This window comes from Nannobrachium achirus (genome assembly GCF_963921795.1).
Source record: "Nannobrachium achirus genome assembly, chromosome: 20".
Lineage (NCBI taxonomy): Eukaryota > Metazoa > Chordata > Actinopteri > Myctophiformes > Myctophidae > Nannobrachium > Nannobrachium achirus.
In genome coordinates, this window is record NC_137827.1 from 40,163,459 (window position 1) to 40,181,580 (window position 18,122).

Here is an 18,122-nt window from a genome sequence, read left to right on the forward strand (position 1 = left end):
TGTGGGGCTTTTCTGTGAGGAAAGCTCTGACATATTTGTATTGATGTATTGTCTCTGTCGGATGGAAATCCCATCCCACAGATCTGCAAGCTTGATGCTTTTGTGACACTGTAGTATGATCAAGTATGGCATTAATTTACCAAATAACGAAAAACAGATCTTCTCTTCTGGGGGTCCCTGGCAACAAACCTGTTTCAGGTGGGGGTCCGCGGCCAAATGTGTATACATTTTAGTGTCCTTTGCATGTAATAGTTTGAGAAACACCGGTATAGATAAGAATGTGAAACAGAAATAGGGTGGACTTGTGACCTTCAGCAATATTTAGCAGATTTGGTCAGCAAGTCACTAAGAACACTTCCCAGGAACGTCAAGGATGACATGTGAAACAGAGGAGCGTCCAGCTCATTCATAACATTGGTGTTTTGGACACTATAACTCCCCCAGAGGAGAGGTACTTGTTACTGATAAACCTGTCCGGTAGTGTTGCCAAGTCTGCTTATTATAAGTAACATTGGGGCATGTTTTTCGGTTAAGTCGTTTGTAAATATTGGTAGTTGCGGGTTGGGCTTGGGCTTCCTTCCTATTCCTAATGTTGTTAGGCCAATGAACAAGCTCACAACGCTTTGCAATGTGACACATTGTGAGCTTGTAGATTAGTTATTTTCTAATAGTATATAGGGTTGAAGTAGTAAAACAGATTTTTTTGTAGATCTGGTTTTCTTACTTCTCTCTTGCTAAATCTGGCAGCACTGCTCCCAGGCCCTCACAGAGTTGAGACAGAGTCCAGTCAGTGTGTCAGGCGGCCCTCTTCCCATCAGAGGCCCAGCCCAGGTCATGGTTTTGCTGACCCCTGACCGGTCATCAGAATTTCCCAAAAGCCTCCGTGGTTTGAGGTCAAGCCGCAGATGATGCAATAATGTACCACACCCCCCTCCCCCCCCCCCGCTCCGCCCACCACCTGTGTCCTTAACCGCTTAAAAGGTGTTTGCTGTAAGTGAAGGTTAAACCTCTATATTATGATAGTAATCATTGCGATAGACTAGAATGTATAGAGATTGCTCTTTTAGTAAACCACCAATTTGATTTACTAGCTTAAATTTTATAGCGTTTATCAGTTCCAAACACTATAGAAATGATTACTATAAATATAGCAAACATAGCACTACCACTTTACTTTACTTTAGTGACACCGTTAAAGGAGACACTATAGGAGTCACCCCCAAAATATATATTTTTTTCTTCTATTGAAATCTCACGCCATGGAGTTTTTTGTCGCATTCCTAAGACAATTATTTGATTACGATAAATGTACCCCTGTTGATTCCGGATGGGTATGCATTTATGGATTATTTTGGGGACGATGAATCTTGAAAATCTTTGAACATTTTCACCTATAATGACATGCTAGGGATGCCAGTTTACATGATAAACGTTGGTAGCATTGCTTAAATGATTCTTGCATCATGGCTACGAGCCGTGCGACTGCCTTCCTTCAACATTTATCATCGTGGTCAGCACCTCTCCTGCACTGCCTGTGCGTTCCTCCCCCTATCCTGTAAATCCTTCCAACAGGAACATCTGCCTTACCCCACTGCCTTTTGAAGAAGTAGCAAATATTTCCTCCTGACGGTGTGGAAAGAAAATTCTAAATCCGGTGGCTAAGGGATACGGTGGAATCATGGCTCTGACTCAATGATGTATTTCACCTTTAAATGCGTACAGTACATATCCACCCAACCAAATGACCCTGTTTATTTCAACATCGTGCACTGTGTCATCACATAAGAACGCCGCCCCAGGGGCCGCACCACAACACATATATATATATAACCTTTGACCTTGCGACATAATGTTGCAATGATTCACACTATTTACAAGAGGCATGCATGCTTAGCCTCAGTAAACGGCAGTCACATCCAACGCTGCGATTAAAATGACACAAAAAGCACATCCTAAACACCGCGTCACCATCGTGCGTAAGCCGAGAGCGAGGTAAAAATAGAGTGGGAGGCATATAAAAAAGTGTCCTTAAAATGAGCATTAAAATGCCCAAGGAGCGGTTCTAAATACCTCTAATATGCCCTCCCCCCCTGGGTTTCCCTCATTCCTCATTCACTCTTGCCCCAGAGCAGAGGAAATACGAGGGAATGACTGCTTCGGTCGGTTAGTCATTGGAGAGCCGGAGCAGCAGCGGTTTTCCTGATTAAGCCGGCATCGCGCTAATGACGACGAACGCGGCTAACTGTACGCTGCGGGATTGGAAAGGATGTCAAAGGAATGAATGAACGAACGGAGGGGAAAGATGAACAAGCCGAGGGCACAAGTTTCTTTCTTTTTTTATCAAGTAACTTATCGTCGTTGTCGGGTAGAAACCTCGTATCTCCATAGTTTCAAATTTGTACGTTCTTCGCAAAGCAAAGCCCTGCTTCATCATACAAGGCGGTCGCACAAAAGTAGTGAAAACAGCAGATCTACAAGCACACAACGCCTCGCGGTGCGAGGCGTTGTGTGCTTGTAGATCGGCTGTTTTCACTAGTTTAAATCATTTTTAAAATGATAAATGCAAACCGAACGGTTTTGGACATGCAAGGTTTTCACCCGACAACGACGATATGACAGTGACAAACTAAAAGCATGATTTATTATAATTTGGCGCGCGACAGCGTCACACGCCGACAATAGGTGATCTACAAACTTGAAGATTACCTATTTGCGGTGCGCGACACCGGCGCACAACAATGTATAAACCAGGGTTAATGTGCCGGTGGGTTTTGGTTTCCTGTGTTCGCTCCACAGCCCAACAAATCGTTCCCGCAAGACAGGGCCCGAGAGCAGGTGTCCCACACAGTACGGGATGACTTCCTATTTAGTGTAACCTTTATCAACATGCAAATCTGCCTAACAGTTCATCACTAATCCAGTCATCTACAGTAATTGTCAAAATAATCTATATCATAATTATGCAGTGTATGCCTTTGGAATATCTGACTTGCCTGCTGCGCTCTACAACCGATACCTTCTATAAAATTTGGGACCCATATTTACATTTTATTGGTCCTCAGTTAGCTGAGACCTTGACAATAGGGTTCCTTAACAGAAGTGATACTGCTAACCTTGATGTATAAGATAGGAACATCACTTTTTGTCTCTTTAACACCGTGGTTTTGTTTTTCATTTTGTGTACATAATGTATGTATATGAGTGTAATTCCATATGCATATTGTTGCGACCGTCAGGTCGCATTTACTACCAAAACCTCCACCGGCTTTCTGTGAGTGAGTGAGTCTGTCACACGTCACACGTCACACTTTTGCCCTGCTCATATCTCCACAACCGTTGCCCCGATCCATGCCACATTTTGCACACACACTCCTTACCTGCCAAACTACAACCTCCAAGGACCCCCGGAGCCCCAGGGACCCCCAGGTCCCTGGGGGACCCCCAGATGTAAAAAATGACCAAATGTGCTCACACGTCACACGTCACACTTTTTCCCTGCTTATATCTCCGCACCCGTAGACCCGATCCATGCCAGATTTTACACACACACTCCTTGCCTGCCAAACTACAACCTCCAAGGACCCCCGGAGCCCCAGGGACCCCCAGGTCCCTGGGGACCCCCAGATGTAAAAAATGACCAAATGTGCAAAAATGACCACCCCAACGGGGCTGCTCACGGGGAATTCCCGGGGACCACCGACTCCTGGTGCTCCAGAACGGATGCAAAAGTGGTGGCGCCCCCAGTGGAGGACCCCCTGCCACTGCAGCGCACATAAAATGCCGTAACTCGGGCTAGGAGCGTCCGGGAGAGCCGGGGCCGGTACCTATTCGTCCGCCAAGGCAACGCGGAGACCCCACCCCTCATTTCTCACATGGCCCTATTGTAGCGCCACCTTCAGGCCGATTTTTAAAACACATTTTTGGACATAATCACGAATATCACTACACAGCATGTCTACACTCATGTCATCAACATGGATCAGGAAGATTTTGGAAAAACAAATTTTTGCCCTATTTGTCGAGATAAGCCACCTACGGTCGCTTATCTCCCGATTAGGGAGTCTTACTGGTTATACTGTATATAATCTAAAGAAATGTACATTGATACCTGTGTCCTTTGCTTTTGCAACGTGTCTGAGCTGAGCTGTCTGTCTGTCTTGTCTTTTTTGTCATAACTTTTGAAAATCAATAAAAAATATTATTGGAAAAAAATAATAATCTATATCGGTCATGAAAGGAAGAAGATAAAGGGGGCATAATATATGATGCATTGATCTGGCTAGAGCAGTGGTTCTCAAAGTGGATTCCAGGGACTCAGTGAGTTCCTTTATGACTCCCATACAAGTCTGTAACTCTGACGGTATACAAATGGAACCAAATGGACCCTAACTAGAGTATATCTTTCAGGTTTTCAGGCCAAGGACCCCTTAGTTGAGAGAGACATGAAGCAGGGACCCCCCATAATATTTTCATAGATGCCATATAGTTTAATCGTTTGACAGCACAATCAATAGTGTATTTTGGATTCATGTCAATTTGTGTTTTCAGATATTTAACCACATAATGAATACATAATAATCTTGACCTTTCACTCTATACTTACTGTGCTCTTTTTTCCCCATCTACAATTGGTTAAAATATATATAAAAAAGGTTTCTATCACACAAAGATTTGGAGGCCCCCCTGTAGTAACTTTAGGGACCCCCTAGGGGGCCCGGACCCCCTGTAGAAGACCCCTGTTTCAGGTTGTTGTGTCATGGCTGTCCTCTTTGCTCCATCAGTGCACTGGGAGGCTCCTCTGCACTTCATATCCCAGCATTCCCCGGTGGTGGCTGCCTCATCGACTACGTCCCTCAAGTGTGCCTGCTGCTCACCAACAAGGTAAAAGAAAAGTCCTTCGAACAACTACTGCCTGCTTTATTTCTGTGATGGATTGAGAGTGTGTGTGTCTGTGTGTGCGTGTGCGTGTGTGTGTGTGTGTGTGTGTGTGTGTGTGTGTGTGTGTGTGTGTGCGCGTGCGTGTGTGCGTGCGTGTGTGTTGTGTATTTCTTTCTGCAGATGAGTTGATGTTTGCCTTCGTGTCGGGGTCTTTGAGTTCATTCCTCCACTTATTAGTTTTCTTCTTTTTCATGTGTAGCTGCTCTTTATTACTGCAAGTAACACTGTGTAAGAACAATAGTGTTCCTCTCTCTCTCTCTCTCGCTGTGTGTGGGGGAGTGCGCATCTGTTGTCGCACATTCAAGTTTAACGCTATGCTCGAGTTTAGGTTGGCCTTGATACGGAAAATGCTTGAATTCCCTCGAGCAGTGGTGTAAATAAAGTAAGTACATTTACATAAGTACTGTGCTTAAGTACAATTTTGAGGTATTTTGAGGTATTTCCAATTTCCCATACTTTTACTTCTACTCCACTACACCTCCGATCCAAATATTGTACTTTTACTCCATTACATTTATTATAAAACTTTAGTTACTAGTTACTTTTCAGATATAAATGATAATAATATAAAACATACATTAACCACAATAGCCCTATTTTATACCTAGGCTATTTGAAAATAGCCGATCTAAAAGCTTAGCAAGCTTGTAGTTCTGCTCTTTTCAAACATTTTCTACTTTTACTTTTTGTACTTAAAGGAGCAGTACATTTTGATGCCAACACAGCAAGCCCACAATTCGTCGCATCGTAACACATTATGAGCTTGTAGATCAGCTATTTTCAATTAGCTGAGATGTATATAGGGCCGAAGTTGTTAACTCATTGAGTGCCAATCCCGAACTAGTTCGGCTTTATTAGCGTATCGCAGAGTGCCGATCCCGAACTAGTTCGGCTTTAAAAAAAAAAAAAAAAAATAAAATTGAAAAACATTTTTTTGAATTTTTTTTTTTTTTTTTTTGACCCCATCAAATCTGGTGAACATGATTTCAATCGCGATCTTGCATGTTCCACCCCCATACAACCCCATCTAACATACAGGGCAGCCATGTTTGTTTACATAACATGTAAAACATAATGGCGATTATCTCAAGAATGCCTGAACGGATTTCCAATCGGATTTTTTTGTTTGAAAGCTGTGAACAAACTGCACAAATCCACTCCAATGCAATCCAGGATTGCATTGGATTTTTTAGAGCTCATTCTTCTCTGTTTTTTTCCCATGCATGAGGTGTGCAAGGTTTAATCATGGCTAAGTTGACGAAAATAAGGCTTCTAAAATGCTTGGTAGCCAATAGCTAACTTCAAGCTAACTTCATCCTCTTCCTGTACATGCACAAAGGAAAGTGTTAAGGCAAGTCATGGCTGCAGGGCTTCTGCATATACCAGCATATCTCTATGGGATTTTCTATGGCCACTGGGCGCCCTCTAGTGGTGACTAGGGTGGCACTAAATGAGTTAATGTATGTTTTGTGATAATAAAATAAAATCTACTAGTAACTAAGGTTTTCAAATAGATGTAGTAGTGAGTGAGTAAAAAAAGTACAATATTTGTATCCGAGGTGTAGTGTATAAGAAGTAAAAGTATTTGGAATTACTCTAGTAAACTAAAAATACCAAAAAAATGTACTTAAGTACAGTACTTAATTACTGTACACCACTGCAGGTAGAGAGGAACGCAGGCGGTGGACACGTCGCTTTTGTAAGTGACGTGTTGAAAGCTTGTAGATCTGCTACTTATTTCCGCTATTGTTTTGCCTTCAATCATTTCTTTGTACAGATATTCGAGTCATGTGTCAAATCTGCCCTGTGCAATGTGTGATTATGAAACCTTAAATCCTTGATCGCAGTTATTTGTGTGACATTCAATCGTCAACTTAAGTGTGTAATGGTGACAGCCCCACTCCCCCCTTGCTGGAGTGATTGTGCCACCGCTGGCTCCTGCCGTGGCACTCTGGTGTCCCTGCCTGACCCCCAAAGCCATATGAGTGTCTGACTTAGGGACGGGACGATATGAACATTTCATATCACGATTATTGTGACCAAAGAAATCGCGATTTACGATATTATCGCAATAATCAAAATATCCCCAACATCCATTATCCTGGGCAGAACATACGCCAAAAAATAGCAAATAGAGATTTGGTAGAGAGTGAAAAAAAGACTGTATCAAGTACGTATATTTTAAGTATGTTTCACCAATAGAGGGTTTAAATTGTACCGGATATGCAGCTTGGCAAATAAAAGGTGAATTGATCCCAGTGCACGACTGAGGACGATTTCACGATAAATTAAATCTCCACGATACGATTATCATGGGTGTTTTTTTTTATCACGATAAAACGATATAATATCGCTTATCGTCCCATCCCTATAGTCTGACTCTGAGCGCATTTAGAACGGGTACACATTTTGTGTATCATTATTTTATGCCTTAACTATTGAAAAATAGCAGATATACAAGCTCGCAGCGCGGCACCGAGTGCCGCGCTGCGAGCTTGTAGATCTGCTATTTTTGAAAAATCGTGAAAATTTGAATTTTGACCCGATTCTATAAGTGTCTTTTGAATCCTTCTAAGATTTTTTGAAAAACCCTATGTTTCTATGTCAGCAATCTGGCCAGCCATCGTCAAAGAAAAGGTCCTTTTCACTTAACTGGAGTTCAGTTAGTCTGTTCTTGAGAGACTACTATCTGACTGTGAGCGCAGACAGGAGTGGCTCAGCTCCCCCAGCAGCCTCCTTGGCAGCAGACTGGAGTCACTCCTCCAGAACTCCTGCCAAGGGCTGCTCACCTGCACCCGCGGTCAGAAGGCGCGGCCGCACCCACCCTGTGGCCCGGGGAGCGCAGAGTGCAGTGTCAACAGGCGACAGAGGGAGAAAGAATAGGGCGCGCACACACACACACACACACACACACACACACACACACACACACACACACACAGAGACAAAGGAGAAACGATGCTTGCGCTTATAGTGGCATTTCGTGTTATGGTTGGCCTCACGCGGCAAACCATCCTGTTTGAGTTGGATCACAGTGTGCGAGGCATGTAGAGCAGGGACGTGCAGAGAATGCTTGAGAGGCTGACATTTCTAAAAGGGTGGTGAAAACATCGGTTGTGAGCTTGGAGGTCGGCTATTTTCGATGCTTGATTTCTACCACAAGATGCTGCGTTCAAGTTCAGGAGAGTTTGGACAAGGCAATTCTCTTGAATGCCGCCTTCAAGTATGGCATGGAAAGAGGGCATTTGCATTTCTTTCACCATAGCAAAAACTGCATTCATGGTTTGGAGAAGGCACTTTTTACAGATGGATAATTGGGCAGAGGTTCGAGCCCCCTTTGATGTCTATGTGTGCACGTGCCTGATGTAGATTATGGTGTCCCTGTCCCCTCCAGCAGTCTGAGGCGGGTGTTTCATTGTACTAAACTAAATAGTCAAAGCAATGAATGTGTCATGTGCACGCGTCTGCCAGCTTTACTCCAGTCAAGTGTATGTAGAGCAGTGTCCAAAAATGTGTTTTGCAAGAATCGGCCTCATGTTGGTGCTAGAAAAGGGCCATGTGAGAAATGAGGGGTGGAGGTTGTGGTTTGGCAGCCAAGGAGTGTGTCTGCAAAGTATGGCATGGATAGGGGCAGCGGTGGCAGAGATATGAGTAGGGCAAAAGTGTGATGTGACGTGTGACGGACGGACGGACTGACAGACAGCCGGTGGAGGTTTTGATTGTAACTGCGACATGACGGTCGCAATAACAGTAAATAACAACTCCCATAAGCTATGCCTGCTGTGTTTCTTCGGCCAACCTTTCCTTTGTTGCCAGCTGGTATAGTTTGCTCACTAGACAAACAACATTCTTGTTTTTAACATTTTTGACAGGAGGAGCCATCGTGGAGGGGGGTGTAGATTTTGCACATACATGGAATTCGACTTTTAACCTATAGGCCTATCTGATCTATTGGGGCAGTGAGCAACCAACTACCAAACCGTATCCATGGAGCAGTTCAGGCAGGTACGGCTGTCACAATCATGACATTTTACATGATTGTCATACAGCTGCGATTAAGGATTTAATTGTAAATGGTGCATTTATCCAGCGCCCTTATCCAAAGCGCTTTACAATGTGCATTACATTCGCCCACTCACACACACACATTCACACACCGATGGCGGAGGAAACCGTGAAAGGCACCAACCTGCTCATCGGGAGCAGTTAGTGGCTCTGTGTCATGCTCGAGGACTCTTTTTCTGTTTTCTGAAAAACATAGAAAACGACGTAGGCCGTGTGTGTGTGTGTGTGTGTGTGTGTGTGTGTGTGTGTGTGTGTGTGTGTGTGTGTGTGTGTGTGTGTGTGTGTGTGTGTGTGTGTGTGTGTGTGTGTGTGTGTGTGTGTGTGTGTGTGTGTGTGTGTGTGTGTGTGTGTGTGTGTGTGTGTGTGTGTGTGTGTGAGTGAGTGTGTGTGTGTGTGTTGTAGTAGGCTGACAGCCAGCAGGCCTTCTTATTGTCAGTTGTTCATTAACCTACCGGTAGTTGTCTGTGGGAAGCAGCCGGTAGGTCAGCCAGTATATCTGGTAGGACCAACACAATCGTCCTCGGGGCCCATCTCATTCTAACTTTTAAGCCTCCTATTAGACAGCATTGCCAGTCTCAAATTGAGCTCCTACATGTAACGCTGGATAAGCTACCAGTTGCTTTTGGTAGATAGTAGGTACAGTACACTCATGGCTGTGGGTGCACTTGTATTGGTGTATTTTCTTTGCCAGCCACTCTATTTAACCTGATTGGTCATAAGTGTCCTACAAGAGGGGTTGCATGCTGAAAATAGACGAGCTACAAGCTCAACAACATGTTGCAGCGCAACGTGTTGTGAACTTGTAGACCTGCTGTTTTCAGATTGCAACACCGGGGGAAACCCAACATAAAATGACTTGTCCTTTAGTTCTACTGGATCTCTTCTCCACTAGTCCCTGACATTTAGTTTTTATTTGTTGAAATTGTCAATATATTTATAATTATAATGATAATGAATTTTATTTGTATAGCACTTTTCCAAGAGTTACAAAGTGCTTCACATGATTAAAAACAACAACATACAGCAAAAAACACAAAACACAACAAAGCATAGAACACTTATGATACACAAATATCAATATACAGTGTACAAAATACACTTCTTTACACAATTATATTTAGTCTTAAGGCCCTTTCTCACTTCAATTGAAGTGGGTGGTAGCGTCCACACCACAACGATAAAGCCGTCATAATTTATGTGAACGCCGTCGCCGACATATCTTTATCGCGCCCAGTTGGAAAGGGCCTTAGGTTTTGGTCATCATAGCTTAGTTTTTATTTTATTTTAGTTTAGTTTTCGTCAGTGAAAAAGGTAATCGACGTACATTTTTCATCATAGTTATAGTCAACGAAATTAACACTGGTATAAAGGAAGCGGTCATGTACCAGTATCTGACATAGCAGACATATTTGTTTGTAGAGAGAACAGTGCTGTTACTATTTGCAGAGAGTGTCTGATTATTGTGTTATCTCCAGGACATTGGAAGGATAGGAACGCCTGCACACTGTTTATATGCTCCAAAAACGTACTTTTATTATAGGCAACTGCAACGTTTTGACTTTATGTCTTCATCAGGCAAAAGTTGCAGTAACAGACAAAGAACGCTCCAATCTCCAGGACATTGGCATTCTCATAACAGAGCAGTGAGCGCTGTGGTTTTCACAAAGAGATTTATATGCAAAAACGTGCTTAAAAGGTCTCTGGGTCTCATCATTAACTTATATGCACGTTTATACTCTATATATGGTTTTCAATACAGGTTTTACAGTTTCTGTGAAAATATCTCCGAAACGATTTCATCATTGAAATCAGTTGCTCATGATGAAATCGTGAAGCCTTGGAGAGGTGTGGGTGAGGGTGACAAAGCAGAGATTTCTTCACTAGCGCAGCAGGAAGCACTTCCGGCCCTGTTGCATCACTCTCCCTGAGGACACACACACACACACACACACACACACACACACACACACACACACACACACACACACACACACACACACACACACACACACACACACACACACAATGAATGGAGGTGCGGGTGGTTGAATACCTGTGGAACAAGCTCTCCTATCTTTCACCGCTCAAACTTCCAGGCAGCCATTATTAGAATGACTCTGTTTCTTGTAACTGACAGTGGGGATGATAGGATTGGATAGGATAGGAAAGGATAGGATAGGGCAATGGTTCTCAACCTGTGATCCGGGGACCACCAGTGGTCCTTGAAGGGGGTACCAGGTGGTCCCCAGCAAAATGATGGAGAGTTGGTAACTAAATGGACCCTTATACTGTAAATCTCTTAAAACTCTTGAGGGCGTAAATTCTATACCTTCAAGACTTAAATTATTGTTGAACACCTGCATTACTTAATTTACAAGAAGTCTACACAATTACAGAATGTAGAAGAATTGTTAGTTTGATTGACCTATTATATGGTGCCACATCTATACAGCATGAAACTGTGGACAAAATCCTATCCAGCAATAAAACAATATTCTAAGTTTTGGGTCTGAGTGGCTGAATCTCATCAAATGGTGGTCCGTGGCTCAAACGCTGAAAAGAATAACCGACCTTGATATGAAAAGGGTTGAAAACCACTGGAACACAGCCAAACCAATAGCAGACTTTTTTTGGGGGGCACATGCCTGACAGCGAGTCTCTGGTTCAATTCCCTGGCAGGCAGACTAAACCATTTGCTGCATGTCACTCCCCTGCACTCTCTCCTTGTTTCCTGTCTCTCTCCACTAATACAGTGGTTCTCAACCTGTGGGTCGGGACCCCCTGGGGGGTCCCCAAATTATTTTTTGGGGGGTCGACTCGCCACATGATTAGCTTAATGTGCAACATTGTTTTCTCACTCAATAGTGAACAAACTAACATAAAGTTTAAGTGTATAGAGGGTATATGCACATTTCTAAAGTGACAATGTAAGGACTTTTTAAAACCTTTAAAATGACACATTAAACATTGGTCAAATTGCCAAATATTAAAGGCAAAATCTTTGAAAATAGCCGATCTACATGCTCACAACGCCTTGCAACGCGAGGCTTTGTGAGCATGTAGATCTGCTATTTTCACAATAGAACCGTGTTATACAAAATGTAATGCCTCAACTCTTAGTGCTCGTCAGGGTGGAGGGTCCCCAGTTAAAATATGATTATTTTGTGGGTCGCGGCCTGAAAAGGTTGAGAACCACTGCACTAATATATCACTAAGAAGATAGGATAGGATATGAAAAAGGCATGTGAGACACTTTCTTGGTGTGGTTAAATTAGTTCAGTGATCCACAGTTCCTTTACCCCCCCCCCCCCCCCCCCACACACACACACACACACACACACACACACACACACACACACACACACACACACACACACACACACACACACACTCACTCACAGTGTCACAGTGACTAAACAACCCTTCCAAGTGCCTCTTTAGTATACGTTCCTCCTGCTTACAGGTAGCTAAATTGTCTCCCCCCTATTGTACTATGTAAACAAGGAGGTTGAGTCACTGCGTGTGTGTGCGTGTGCGTGTGTGTGTGTGTGTGTGTGTGCGCGTGCGTGCGTGTGCGCGTGCGTGCATGCATGCGTGTGTCACTAGATTTAAGTGTCCTTGCAGAGACGAGACCAGTCACAAAATTCATGTAACATAGATTACTACTTTCTCCTTTCATAAAGTGCCGTCATTCATAAAATCTAGGTGGTTGGAATGAGTAATCCCAACCATAGTGTAGGTAAAGAAAGAGAATTGCCTGCTCTGTTGGTGATAGGAGTTTGCGTTGTCCCCTGAAGCCCGATTTAAACTTTGTCACACAGCGCTGGTGTGCGCCAAAAATAGCATTAATGCAGTTTTTGAAGCGTCACTAACTAAACATCATGCGGTTAACAGTGATGTGTCTTGGCTCTTCCTGTTACACATGTACAGAGTCAATCCCTGGGAGTAAGTTTACTAACAAACAACTACAGTGCATGTCAATGTGTAGAGAGACGTTCCTTAATAACCACTCCCCCAGGAATTCAGACTTGTGAAAGCTTGCATGATTGAAGTGCAATGCTGTGGTACACAAACTCTCGACAGAGTATGAAACCTGCGTGCTTTCCCAAACACACCATTCCGTCTCACTTCAGTCTAATTTTGCATCTGTAGCCTAATTTCACACAACCCTTGGGAAATTCCCACAATTGTGCAGGATTGGGGTAGGATTTCCACATGGCTGCACATTGCTCACCATGCCCACTTGTTTAAATGGTTTTAATAGATCCCTTCCTGGTATTCTGAACGTCGAGGTGCGACTGCTGTGTTTTTTTAGTGGGTGGTTTTGATATTTCTGGGTTTCCCTGGCACGGCCCTGGTTGTCATGACATATCAGCATCCTCCCACCACAGTTTATTCTGGCTAGGTGAACGCAGCCGGTCACCTTCACGGTGAAGGCTGGCTCACCGGGCCGGCTGGCTGTCTAGAAAGAAGACCAGGGGCCTTCTCACCTGCCCAGGTCAAGCTCAGCTCAGCGGTAGAGCAGGTCTCCAGCTTCTCTCTTTATTAGAACTTATTTGGATAATGGATAATCACACCTGGCAACACGCACCAACCCATGTTGGCTGTTTGTACATGAGAGTACACAAGAGAGAGTGTGCGTGTGTTGTCCCCGCTGTGATTGTCAGCCGTCTTGCGGAGACCCTGCAGCTTGTGCCCATGGAGGGCTGGGTGACATGACATGCTTGGTGTATCATGAGGACATATATGCAGTGATATGGTGGATGTAACTTTGCTGCACCGTAATATTTGTGTCCTTGTATACATCTCCTTGGTGTGGACATTAATATATTGTTAAGATGTGTTATGTTTACTTCTTTTGTTTTTACTGTATTCAAAAGTCCTTTGTATATTATGTCCTAAATGTGTCTTTTTCAAATGTGCTTTTATAATATGTTTTCTTTCCTTCATGTTCATGTAAAGCATATTGAATGGCCTTATCGTTGAGATTTGCTATACAAATAAACTCGCCTTGCCTTACCTTACCTAGCCTTGCCTAGGACTCCAAAATCATTCTGGCATATTCGGAACCCAATAATCCTAAACCACACCACCTTTCTATTTGGTTCTGTCTAGGTGCAGTACGTCATCCAAGGCTATCACAAGAGGAGAGAGTACATTGCTGCCTTCCTTAGCCACTTTGGAATGTGAGTCCACCAGCAAGGACTTTGTTCTCCACTGAGTGAATACAAAACTATGTTATCCTGCCATCACTGTGACTGAGTCTATATGGTGAAATGACGCTAGCTGGGTGTGTGTATGTGTGCTGGTTTCAGGGGGGTGGTGGAGTATGATGCAGAGGGATTCACAAAGCTCACCCTTCTACTCATGTGGAAAGACTTTTGCTTTCTAGTCCATGGTACGTATTAGTCTCAGAATAACACACACACACACACACACACACACACACACACACACACACACACACACACACACACACACACACACACACACACAACTTTCTCTCCACCACACAGTCAAAACATATGCACAAACTTTCGGTTTCATTGATCTGCCCAGATTATCTCTGCTTCCATGCTTTCATTATCTTTTTCATTATTATGTTGCTCCTCTCTCTGACTCTCCTCTGCTCCACTCCCCATCTCTCCCGTCAGTGGACCTCCCACTCTACTTCCCCAGGGACCAGCCCACGCTGACCTTCCAGTCGGTGTACCACTTCACCAGCAGCGGTCAGCTGTACTCGCAGGTGCAGAAGTCCTACCCCTACAGCCCACGCTGGGACGGCAACGAAATGGCCAAGAGGGCCAAGTGAGTGGACGTTTAGCACCGGAGCGCGCGGCTCCACAACCATCTGACCGAAAGTGGGCAGATGGGTGGACCACACACACTTTTCAAAGATTTTCAAGTGGGCCCCTGATCCAGAGAATTGGGCGGGGCCTGGCACAAAACATTTTCAAATGGGGGTCCGCGGACAAATATATAACAATGTCCTTGGCATGAAAAAGTGAAGAGAATCATTGATTTAGAAGGCCTTAATGGGTTAAAGGAGTAGTTCACCCCCAAAACGTCTTCTCTATTGATTACTCACGCCATGGAGACTTGAGTTCAATAATATTTAGTTTATTTGTAAATTTACCCCCGGAATCAATGGGCGTAAATGTAAACGTGGGGGTAATGGGGGTAAACGTAATGAAATTATTGTCTTAGGAATACGACAAATACAAACAAATATATTATAGAATATCAAGTCTCCATGACGTGGGTAATCAATAGAAAATAAGTCATTTTGTTGCTGAACTACTCCTTTAAGATGAAGAAAAACATCAGCCTTGTAGCTTTTCATATTATAGCAGTATTAGTAGTACTTTGTAACCACGGGTTTTACTAAAGCAAAGTGATTTGTTGGTCTTTAATCACTGTTTAGTATCAGACATTAAGCACTGTCATACTGACCTAGAATTGCCTCTTCGAGTAATTGAAACACCAATAATAGAATTTTAGACCCTTTTCTGATAAAGCACATACTCAAGAACTCTTGTGGTTAGCTTGTTTGCACCTCATTGCCCAGCATACAAAAGGTAAAGTGGTGTACAATATGGCATTGATAGGATACTGTACATTTGAAGCTATCATATAGATATGAAAGCGCAGACCTTATTGTCTGGACTACGTTACACCTACTGTAGGTTATTAGTTGATATCATTCAGCAGTTGAATCGCACCCTCATCACACACAAACCAGCATGACCCCTGATGTGGTTAATCTATGAAAGGTGTTGTCTTTGGCTTGAGTCAGATTTCCTCTTTGCTCAGCTGTATTAAAATATAATAACTATATACAGTATATCCAGTATAATGGCATTTACTTATATAACTATGCATTCATTAATTGTATTATTTACTTGTTGTATGTTGTTGTATTGCATTTGCATTTATCTGACTGTGTTTAGTGTTTATTCCATTGCAAGACCAAACAATAAGAGCAATAAGAGTAGGCAAGCTAACCTTACACACTTAACCAAGCACTAAATGCATGAATTTCAACAACATAACCTGAACAGATGTTCAGATTGTCATGAAACTTGGTGGGAATTATCAGTAGTCTGCCCACGAAGAGACCATTAACATTTGGGCTTTAAAAAAAAAGAACTCAAGGTCACGATCGAGGTCAAATGCAATCATATCTCAGGAATAGAGATAGAGAGAGATGTAGAACGGGAGATGAACAGTATGTGCGAATGTGCGTCTGCATTGTGGCTCTAGCTGTACTTTTACAGTACATGCTAATCCATGGGGTTATAGCATAATAATATCCATAAGGGCTATAGCAGCGCCGTGGTACTGTATGTACTGTATGGCAGCAGCGTGCTCCCTTAAATGCACAAATACATTTTCGTTGTACTGTGAATGTACTTGTATGTGTACTGTTCTTTGAAAATGAGTTGATCGTTGACAAATGAAACTGTGCCTGTGTACCTGTACTGTATTGTTACAATGACAAATAAACTCTAATCTCATGGGCTAGGCCAAATGAACATTCTGTGAAGGAAAAAAAGCACACAACGTTGTCATTAGTTGGGTTTAGACACCTCGTGACCTTGTAGAGGGTGGAAAAGGAGAGGGCCAAGTATAGACCCCTGAGGGATACCAGTTAATGATGTACATAAGTGGTTAATAAATCGTCGTTGTCGGGCGGAAACCTCGTATCTCCAAGTTTCAAATGTGTACGTTCTTTCGCAAAGCAAAGCCCTGCTTCATCATACAAGGCCGTCGCACAAAAGTAGTGAAAACAGCAGATCTACAAGCACACAACGCCTCGCGGTGCGAGGCGTTGTGTGCTTGTAGATCGGCTGTTTTCACTAGTTTAAGTTGTTTTTAAAATGATAAATGCCAAACAAACGGTTTTGGACATACAAGGTTTTCACCCGACAACGATGATATGCTTAGAAACTGTTGAGTTGTTACACTTTCATTATTATTCAGTATCTCTCCCTCTGACTTTATTTTCTCTCTCTCTCTCTGTTTCTCTGTCTCTCTCCCAGGGCATACTTCAAGACCTTCATCCCTCAATTTCAAGAGGGGGCCTTTGCCAACGGGAAACTGTAGCAAACACTAGCATAATGTCATGCTTGGAGAGGTGCCTGTGTGTGTGCGTGTGTGTGTGCGTGTGTGTGTGCGCGTGTGTGTGTGTGCGTGCGTGCGTCTGTGCGACTGTGCGTGCGTGTGTGCGTGTGTGTGTGTGTGATTTGTACTGTACTGTACTGTAACGCTACAGAGAGGAGGGTGACGGTGTGCTTATCGCACACGGACTCCCTGTGAACTCCATTTTCTATTTTCGCTTAAATTACACCTCAATTCTGTTTAACAATAGCCTGCAGAGAGCGAGCTGCTTCGTGTGCGTTCTGAAACGTAATAAAAAAAAGAGTGTAGTCTACAAATCCTACTCGCACCCAGTGAACCTCAATGGGCCAAACCTCAGACATGTAATGCATGGTTTTCTCCCTGGCTGCCAGCAACCAGGAACGGGCCCTCGTTTATGGCCGGACAGGAAACTCCAAATGCTTAGAGTACATGTTATAATGGTGTGTGATAACTAGGGCTGTCACGATATGACATTTTACATGACGATTAATTGTCACTCAAATAATTGGCGATTAACGATTTAATTGTGTTTTTGTCGTTGACAATTACATTTCAGTTTGGCTTTTAGGCTTTGAAGTTGTACATGGTCGATATGACACATAACCTAAATATACAAAGAAATGACTGACATATTTGACAACTTACTACTTAAAAAATAACTTTGATAGTGGAAATAGCCGATCTACTAGCTCACAACGTGTCGCGATGCGACGCGTTGTGAGCTTGTAGATCTGCTATTTCCACTATTTCGGACATTTTTCAACATTCACGATTATGACGATTATGACAAAATAATTGCGATAATGTCAAATAATCACGATTAGACTATTATGTAATAATTGTGACAGCCCTAGTGATAACCTGGACTACAGTGTCTCTCTCTTTCTCTCTCTCTCTCTCTCTCTCTCTCTCTGACCAAACAATCTTTGTATTTTGCCAATGACGGTTGTCCTACACGCATTCAAATGACAGAGCCA

General features: G+C 43.2%; 1 protein-coding gene across 1 annotated transcript in view; it reads left to right on the top strand.

Annotated features, from left to right (window-relative positions):
• Nucleotides 1–17,833, top strand: part of babam2 (BRISC and BRCA1 A complex member 2) — a 124,243-nt gene extending 106,410 nt beyond the window's left edge. The window contains exons 8-12 of the mRNA XM_080751361.1: nucleotides 4,782–4,881; nucleotides 14,119–14,189; nucleotides 14,319–14,401; nucleotides 14,658–14,811; nucleotides 17,046–17,833. Coding sequence (XP_080607487.1) covers nucleotides 4,782–4,881; nucleotides 14,119–14,189; nucleotides 14,319–14,401; nucleotides 14,658–14,811; nucleotides 17,046–17,109 — 472 coding nt within the window. The 3' untranslated portion in view covers nucleotides 17,110–17,833. The remainder of the gene's footprint in view (nucleotides 1–4,781; nucleotides 4,882–14,118; nucleotides 14,190–14,318; nucleotides 14,402–14,657; nucleotides 14,812–17,045) is intronic.
• Nucleotides 17,834–18,122: the final 289 nt, after the last annotated feature.